The following is a 10000-nucleotide window of genomic DNA, read 5'->3' on the forward strand; positions in this document are numbered from 1 at the left end:
CAGTAAATGCTGCTCCACACAAACTCTTCTCTGCATCTGCTCTGAGTTTGGGTCACTTATAACGTATGTTTGGGAACGCAACTTGTGCCAACCATCTTCCAAACCTCCCAAATGGGTTTTGACAACAAAAGAGAAGGACTTCCTATGCTTTTCAAAAATAAAAGTGTGAGGGTTTAATGTTTGATAATGAAGAAATTGAGACAGCCATAAATATTAGTATTGTAATTTTACAGTTGTATATTATTTGTCTTAACTGCTTATTTTTTTTTTTTTTTACAATGATTTTTAAAACTATTTTATTTAATAATAAATAATAATAATAATAATAATAATAATAATAATAATAATAATAATAATAATAATAATAATAATAATTAATATAATGCAATCAATTTAAAATAATAAAAAAACGAATATGCACAATTTGGCCAAAAATGTTGTGATATTACATCAGTATTACAGTATAAAAATATTAATAATAATAATTATGATTTTTATTTGTAGTGATAGTACTAAATGAAATAAAATTACTCTAAAATAGAAAACGGAGTATGCACAATTTGGCCAGAAATGTTGTGATATTATATCAGTATTACTGTATTAAAATAATAGTAATGATGATAATAATAATAATAATAATAATAATTATTTGTAATAGTAGAAGTAGTAGTAGTATTAACTAAAATAATAAACAAAATCACTGTAAAATAAAAAAATCAAGTATGCGCAGTTTGGCCAAATATGTTGTGATATTATACTATTACTGTATAAAAATGTTGATGATAATATAATCATCATCATCATCATCATCATTAGTAGTAGTAGTAAAAAAACTAACAGAAACAAATAAATAAAATAAAAAAAAAAAGCAAAAATAAAAAAAAAAAAAAAAAAAAAACACAATAAAAAAAAAAAAAAAAAAAAAAAAAATTAAAAAGTATATATAATTTTTTTTTTATAGTCATATTGATACATAATTGCAACACTTTTGGCCAAATTGTGCAAACTTACAAAGAAGCACAGCACCTTTTTTTTTTTTTTACATTTTAAATCACAGTTATGATTTTTATCAGGCAAATTGCAACATTCTTACTTGATCCTCATATGCCTTGTTAGGTGGCAGAGTTTTGTCCCTGTGGTGTCTAACATTGCTGTCTACGCGGGCAGTTCACTAGGCTTTGGAACAGTCAGTGTTTCTATCAGACTCTTTAAACGTCTCTGTTTAAGTGTGTGTGTGTGTGTGTGTGTTCAGGGGATTCGCGCAGGAGACATGAGGGCCTGGCGTCAGCACTGGAACCATCAGCTGTATAAAGCTCTGGAGCATCAGTATCAGGTGGGACTGGAGGCCCTCAACAAGAACCTGCCGGAGATTAACATCGACCTCATCTTCAAGTGAGAGCCCCACTCCTCTTGATGTGTTTTAAACAAGCAGTTCACTCAAAAATCCACCGAAAACATTTAATATCTTTTGTTTCTCCAGGCAGGGGCGGCTGCAGTTCCGTCCTGCGTTCGAGGAGGTCAGAGCGAAGTACTACCGCGAGATGAAAAGGTTCATCTGCATCCCGAACCAGTTTAAGGGCGTGAGCGAGACGGGAGAGGAGCCCATATTCACCTGCATGATCGAACGCAACGCCAGCGGCTTCCTGACCATCTTCAGCAAAGCCGAACACCTCTTCAGTCGACTCACACATGTGCTGGACAAGTTTAAGGTACGGCACACCGTGTTCCTGACCCTAGTGAGCTGCCTGATTACGTAATGTCATAGATCAGGTTTGAGAAGGTTTTTCTGTTTATAGGAAGCAGAATTGATCTGCTTTTCAAGATGCCTGCCTTTGACTAAAAACAACATCATGTACACTTACCGTTCAGAAGTTTTTAGTCAGAAAGATTTTTGTTTTTTGAAAGAAATTTTTATTTTGATTCAGCAAAGACAAATTAAATTGCTCAAAAGCTTCGGTAAAGACACTTATAATGTTAATAATTTATATTTAAAATAAAAGCTTTGTTTTTTTTAAACTTTCTATTCATCAAAGAATCCTGAAATGTATCTCAGTTTCCACAAAAATATGAAATATGAGCAAATCAGCAGCTTAGAATGATTTCTGAAGATCATGTGACACTGAAGACTGGAGTAATGATGCTGAAAATTCAGCTGCGCATCACAGAAATAAATTACAGTTTAACATATATACAAATAGAAAACAGTTATTTTAAATTAAATTTTAATAGTTTACAATATTTCCCAATATTACTGCATTTTTGATCAAATAATGCAACCTAAGTAAAAGACTTCTTTAAAAAATTATATCTGTCTATCTATGTATATCTGTATATACTGTGTGTGTGAGTGAGTGTGTGTGTATATACAGTACAGACCAAAAGTTTGGAAACATTACTATTTTTAATGTTTTTGAAAGAAGTTTCTTCTGCTCATCAAGCCTGCATTTATTTGATCAAAAATACAGAAAAAACAGTAATATTGTGATATATTATTACAATTTAAAATAATTGTTTTTAAATTATTATACTTTAAATTATCATTTATTTCTGTGATGCAAAGCTGAATTTTTAGGATCATTATCACATGATCCTTTAGAAATCATTCTAATTATGATGATTCATTAGCAAAGTGGAAACAGTTTCTGCTGCTTAATATTTTTCAGAACATGTGATACTTTTTAGGATACTTTGATGAATAAAAGTAAAAAAACAAAAAAAAAAGAAGCTTGTTTCTAAAATATAACATATTTTGTAATAACAATATACACTACTGGTCAGTAATTTGGGGTCAGTAATTTTTTTTTTTCTTTCTTTTTTTTAAATAAAATCAATACTTTTATTCAGCAAGGATGCGTTAAATTGATAAAAAGAGTGATAGTAAAATGAAAATATATTATTAGAATATATATTATTAGAATTTTTTTTTATTTTGAATAAATGCAGTTCTTTTTAACCTTTTATTCATCAAATATATTAGACAGCAGAACTGTTTCCAACCTCATAATAAATCAGAATATTTAGATGATTTCTAAAATGATCATGTGATAGACTGGATGTTTACATGTGACACTGAAGGCTGGAGTAATGATGCTGAAAATTCAGCTGCGCATCACAGGAATAAAATTTTTTTTTTAAGTATATTCAAATAGAAAACTATTATTTTAAGTTGTAATAATATTTCACAATATTACTGTTTTTTTCTGTATTTTTGATCAAATAAATGCAGGCTTGATGAGCAGAAGAGACTTCTTTCAAAAACATTAAAAATAGTAATGTTTCCAAACTTTTGGTCTGTACTGTATATAATATTTAAATTCTGAATTATACTGTATAAGCTTCAAGTACGAAGTACGAAGCAAGCCCAGAATACATTTATAGTAATTAATTTATATATATATATATATACACACACACACACACACATACACATATATAATTAAAATAATACATTTTTGATTAAAGTTATTGCATATCCTACAAATATGAAGCAAGCCCAGAATACATTGCAACATGAAAGAATATATAAAGAATATAATTCTACAAAAAAAACACATTGTTTTCCAAAAATATAATAAAATAAAAAAACAAAAATTATATCACAACCAAAAAAAGATGAACTGAGGTCATCATACAACAACGACGCTCTAGAAAACACCGTAAACACCCCCCCACACACATTTACATCACACTCCAGACAATACCTGTGGCTTAAAACTGCGCGGACTGCATCCCTAGACATACTGAACGCACACGATGCCCAAAAATGCTGTTTTTTAGTAAAGATGAATCCGATGTAAGCCTATATTTATTGTTGTGTTTTAGCACTGATGCATTTTAATTATTTCAGTTGTGAAAACAGTATGCCGAAGGTTATTGTTGTGCCGCTTTAATGCGGTCACGGGGAATCCCAGCACACTCGCACACAAACTCACTTCTGATTTCTGTGCCCACACGGAGGGGAAACGAGCCGAACGCTTCCTCTTTAGCAGCACAGATGGGAAACCTCACACTAGGCGTTCTGTCTCAGATCTGCGTCTGATTATTGGGCAGGTGCTGCTTTAATTAGCCGTGCAAAATTCTCTGTACACAGACAATGATCCGTCGTCATACTTTCATTAACTCACACACTCTACAAGCCTACTGTATGCAAAATACACCCTAGAGTTACTAATGAGTGTGCTCTTTCCAAATCTGAAATGACAGCTCAGCGTTTTGCTCATTTCACCACTTCATGAGAAATACAGACCTAATAAAAGCTTTTCTGCATATCTTTATATCATTTTTTCCAGATTTGCAGTTATTTGATTCTTCTATGCGGCTAATAACAGAAGAGAAGCGTTGCATCCTAAATTTTGAGATTTCCAGCGTGTGCCAAAATAAGACATTATTAGCATATACTCTGTTCATATGAGTTTAGTACCTGTATGAATAGGTTTCTTCAACTCTTGACCCTTTAGAAAATAAACTCCTTGAAGGGAGTGAGCGCCTGACTTTGTTTACTTCAGTATCAAAGTTATTTATTGCACTGAATTATGACCGTAAAATCAATCTTTGAAATGTTTGGATTTCAGCTGAATCGCAAAATTGACAATATAAGTTTTTAAATGTGTCTTTGATGGTTTTATGTTCTTTGGAGAAGTGTTATTGTTTAGTATTGTTACTAAAACTACTAAACGGTTGTTTTCATTAATTGAAATAATTAAATAAAGTAATTTAAAATAAAGTTTTAAATGAAAAGCTTAAAAAAATGTTGCCTTGGTAGCTACCTGAAATAAAACAAGTTTAATTTTAAATGCTAAATGTGCAAAAAAAATTAAAAAATAATAATAATTATTAACAAAAAAAAAATTCTAATAAAAATGACAAAAGCAGATAACAAAATTGCTGAAACTTAAACCAAATTTAAATTGTAAACTGAAAATATAAAAATAATAGCTTATTAAAATAAATAAATAAATAATACTATTTGGGTTGTATTTTCTTTTACTTTGGGTAATTTTGTTAATTTGTTAATTCAGCAGTCTTGTTATTATTTATTAGGCATAGACGTATTCCTCCACAACATCAGCAAACAACCTCATAACACACGTACAAATAAATTTCATTTCAAACTCAACTCATATCAAAATAAAATCCACAATTAATTCATGCATGTGTTCTGTAACATCAGGCCTCCTGAGATGTTTGCGCGGTTGATTGGATGTCCTGCGTGTCTGTGTTCAGGACTGGGTGGTTCTGGGGCAGGTGGATGTGGACTCTCTGATAAAGAAACACCACAACAGCCCACAACACTGAGAGAAAATTCACAGATCTCCAAAACCCGGAGGAAAAGAGTCCGAGCGGCTGCCCAGGTATCTGTGTGTGATCTCATGTACTGTGTGTTTGAGAGCATGTGTTGCATTTAACGCTGTGTGTGTGTGTGTGCAGCACAGAGAAGGTCGACTGCATCACGGTGAACTGTGAACCTGTCAGAGTGGCTGTGGACGATCTCATCCAGAGGCTGTTTGACGCTCTGCTGACGTCCTTGAGGAGGTCCATCCAGGGTGCGATCACAACACACACTATACAGCGCTCATGGTGTTTAAAGACAACACGTGCACCCTAACTAGTGCCGTTATTGTTAACTAAAACTATTGTAGTGATTGAAATAATGTTAGATATAAATATTAGTTAAAAAACTGAAATAAAACTGACCCTTTTCACGGATAGTGCTGACATATTTCCCCAGTAGTTTTTTTTGGTAATGTTTTCATTTGTACTTTTTATAAAACTATACTTTCATTATTATTATTATTTTTTTATGTTTTATTACTTTGGGATTAAATTACAGGAAAAGGGCTCATCAGTTTAATTTGTAGTTTTTACAAAAAAAATTATGAAATAAAAATTATAAATGAAAATTACAAAAACGAAAAATAAAATGAAAATTATAAACGAAATAAAAAATAAAATAATAAATAAACAAAAATAAAAATTATAAATGAAATAAAAAAATAAACAAAAATAAAAATGAAGCTAAATGGAAATATAAAAAAAACAATGACAAAAGCACATAACGAGAAAAAATACTAAAACAAATAAAGATAAATAGAAATATTTCAAAAATAATTAAACATGGCAAAAAGCACATGGCAAAATCACGAAAACAAATAAAAATAAAGCTAAATAGAAATATTAAGAAAACAAAAACTAATAAAAAGGACAAAACACATTAGAAAAATTACAAATACAAAAAATAAAATAAAAATTCTAAATGAAATATACAAAATGAAAAATAAAATAAAAATTATAAACTAAATAAAAAAATAACTAAAATACAAATAAAGCTTAATGGAAATATATATATAAAAAACAATAAAAAAACACAAAAAAAAAAATACAAATAAAAAAAAACTATATATATATATATTTTGAAAAATAAACATGGATAAAAGAAATATTAAAATTTTTGGGCTAAAAAGCACATTAAAAACATGGCAAATTCACAAAGCCATATTAATTATGCATATATATATAATATCTATAAATTATATATATATATATATATATATATATATATATATATATAAACTACTCAAAATGGTAAAAGTCCATAATAAATAATAATTCAAAATATTAATAAATGCTATGATAGTATATAAACAGTGCTGTAATACCACTGATCCTAACAGGCACATACTCTGACAGACAAAACCGACCTCTGCTGGTCATACTTGCTCTGTATGTTTACATATTTAATACTGCTGTCCTGTGAGAATGTTTCCTTGCTCTGTATGTTTACATATTTAATACTGCTGTCCTGTGTGTGTGTGTGTGTCATGTTCACATTGTCAAATTCATATAATATTACCATAAACACCAACGCGGTGCGATGGAGACGTTATCCTTGCGTCCTGAGAGCATCGATGAGATCGGAGAGGCCAATGCCAAACACGGCCAATTACAGACCCAGAAACCCGAGGTACATCACCATCAACACCCTCCCTTATTTGCTATTAAGTGTCTGACAATAAACCTTTTGGTTCTGTGGATGTAAATGTGGCAGGGCAGCGTGTAAAGAGAATTTGATTCTGTGAATGTTGTTCTGCTGTGGTGTGCAGATCCTGCCTCAGTTCCAGCAGGCGGAGGAGAAGAACAGGCTGCTGCGCTCTGTGGCGGGTGGAGGACTGGACACCATCAGCTCCCTGAGAGCCAGATGGGACAAATTTGAGCTCATGATGGAGAGTCATCAGCTCATGATTAAAGAACAGGTGCAAACACACCTAATACATACACACCACTGTTTCATACAATATCTGATTCTCTACAAAATCCAGCAGAATTATGCAACATATTTGTGCCCTTTTTAATTTAGAACAATAAAATACTGTTTCATGTGTGCGTCTTTACCTACAAGATGCTATAAATGTATTTTATTTCAGTTAGTTGAAGTACTCAAATTGCTAAAATTAAAACTGAAATGCAAATTAATACAAAATAAAAAGACATTTAAAAAACTAATAAAATTACAAAACACAACAAAACTACTAAAACTTTAAAATGGAAATAAAATGAAAAATATAAATCTTTATTTTCCACAATAACCAGCAGAATTATAGTTGTCTTTTTTATGTAATGCAATAAAATACTGTTTCATGTGTGTGTCTTTACCCACAAAATATCATGAACCAGTGTTATTATTAACTAAAACTAAAAACATTTTTAATAAAATAAAATGAACGCTAACAGAAATAAAATATAAAATAATTTTCAGTTATTCATTTCAAGGAAAATTTTCAAAGGAAAAAGTTTTCACATTTTTCATGTAGTTGAAGTACTTAAATTACTAAAATTAAAATGAATTAAAAAAGGCATACAAAAAACAACATAATTACCAAAATTTTAAAATGAAAATGGGAAATATAAAAATAAAAACTAATTAAAAATATTTACAATTCGTTTCAAATCATCAGTTTCATTTGTAGTTTTAACAAAAAAAATACAAAAACGAAAAATAAAATGAAAATTATAAAAAAAAAAAAAAAAAAAAAAAAAAAATTAAAAAAAAAAAAAAAATAAAAAAAAAATAAAAAAATAAACAAAAATAAAAATGAAGCTAAATGGAAATATTTTAATAATAAAGGAATAAAAACTAAATAGACACTTTAAAAAAAAGACAAAACAATATAAAAATGACCCCAAAAAGACCCTTTAAAATATTTAGAAATTTTTACTATTTCAAAATATAAAAAAACATGATAGTATATCAAAGATACTAAAATAACAGCCACGAACAAGCAGTCAGGAATTAGACTACATGTGTGCACTTCAGGAAGTCTAAATGTAACTACATGCAACAGATTCAGTGAGACTGATTGAAAATGAGTGTCTCTCAGGTGGAGGTGATGAAGGGGAACGTTGAGTCTCGGGTGCAGGCTTACCTGCAGGACCTGCAGAAGTTCAGAGCTCGCTGGGACCAGCTCAAACCCGGGCATGACATCATCGAGTCAGGTGACCACGAGACTCTGCAGCGCTGCGTTCAGAACATCCGCGACAGACGAGCCGAGTTCGGCGAGCTGGAGAACACGCGCAAAAAACTCATGTGCGTGACCTGACTCCTGTACTCCCACGCAGAGAAACGCCTGTGGTGTCTCCACGAATAAACTTCTAACACTTTACCCGTTCAGCACTCATGACTTCTAACACTCTACCCTGAGCCCTTCACAGCTGATAACGTGTCTCTGGCGACCGAAACGCTGCGGGATCTGCAGGAGTGTTCAGAGATGTGGGAGCTCTACGAGGAGTTTCAGCAGGGACTGGATGAACACGCAGAGCAGGACTGGATTTCCTTCAGGTCACAGCTGATAACATTTCCTTTGATTAAAGTATTGTCAGATACACAGGAACCCGAAGGTCTTCACTATGACCCGTCCAAATAATTTTAATGTGAAGAAATTGTGAGAGAAATACAGTATTTTACTATTGATAAAAGTAAAAGTGTTATTAAGTTAATAATAAAATAATTATTAAAACAAAATTAAAATATTAATAATAAAAAAATACCATTAAGATGATTATAAGGAGTATCATAGAAATTTGTAAAAAAGACATTTGTATTAAATTATAAATCCAGAAAAATTTAAAAAGGACAAAAAAAAAAAAAAAAAAAAAATTAAAATTAAAAAAAAAAAAAATCCATAGGGTCCTATTATTGTAAAAAAAATACATTTGCATTAAATTATAAATCCAGAAAAAATGTAAAAGGACAAAAAAATTATTGTAAAAAAATTAAAAAAACAAAAGAATCCATAGGGTCCTATTATTGTAAAAAAAATACATTTGTATTAAATTATAAATCCAGAAAAATGTAAAAAGGACAAAAAAAAATTACAATTAAACTAAATAAAAAAAATCCATAGGGTCCTATTATTGTAAAAAATACATTTGTATTAAATTATAAATACAGAAAAATTTAAAAAGGACAAAAAAATAAATAAATAAAAATTAAAATAAAAAAAAATCCATAGGGTCCTATTATTGTAAAAATTGCAATAAATTATTAAATAGTTAAAATTGCATGAATTCAGTTGATTAGACATGCTTTTTGATTATTAAAATTTAAATGGAAAAATTAAAATGGATAACAGAATTTCAGAAAAACAAAACTGAATTTGGAAAAAAAACCCTAAAACTAATATCGTAGGACCCTAAAAGTGTAATTTGTTAAACCTTTAATAAATTGTTGTTAAATTGTATGAGTTTTCGATTAATTTAGACATGCTTGATTACTAAAATTAAATCGAACTGTTAAAACAGAACTCAGAAAATGTAAACAGAAAAATCCAGGAATCCAGAAAAATAAAAGCGATAAACAAAATGTGGGAAAAAACAAAGCTGATTTTGGGAATAGATACAATCACATGCGGTCAGAGACATCAGACGCGTCAGGAGGAATTTCTACAAATGTTTTTTGTGTCTGAAACACATTCAGCATACATCCGCGCTGTGTTTTCCCTGCAGG

The 10000-nt window shown here is 30.2% G+C and overlaps 1 protein-coding gene across 1 annotated transcript in view; it reads left to right on the forward strand.

Annotated features, from left to right (window-relative positions):
* The window catches only part of LOC109109629 (cytoplasmic dynein 2 heavy chain 1-like), a 62139-nt gene that overhangs the window by 12135 nt on the left and 40004 nt on the right, over positions 1-10000 (forward strand). The window contains 10 exon segments of the mRNA XM_042771747.1: positions 1253-1392; positions 1481-1709; positions 5224-5351; positions 5428-5563; positions 6860-6961; positions 7101-7250; positions 8376-8581; positions 8616-8628; positions 8697-8833; position 10000. The exon segment at position 10000 is cut by the window's right edge and continues 114 nt beyond it. Of these exon segments, the coding sequence (XP_042627681.1) occupies positions 1253-1392; positions 1481-1709; positions 5224-5351; positions 5428-5563; positions 6860-6961; positions 7101-7250; positions 8376-8581; positions 8616-8628; positions 8697-8833; position 10000 (1242 nt within the window).

This window comes from Cyprinus carpio, chromosome A15, assembly GCF_018340385.1.
Source record: "Cyprinus carpio isolate SPL01 chromosome A15, ASM1834038v1, whole genome shotgun sequence".
Lineage (NCBI taxonomy): Eukaryota > Metazoa > Chordata > Actinopteri > Cypriniformes > Cyprinidae > Cyprinus > Cyprinus carpio.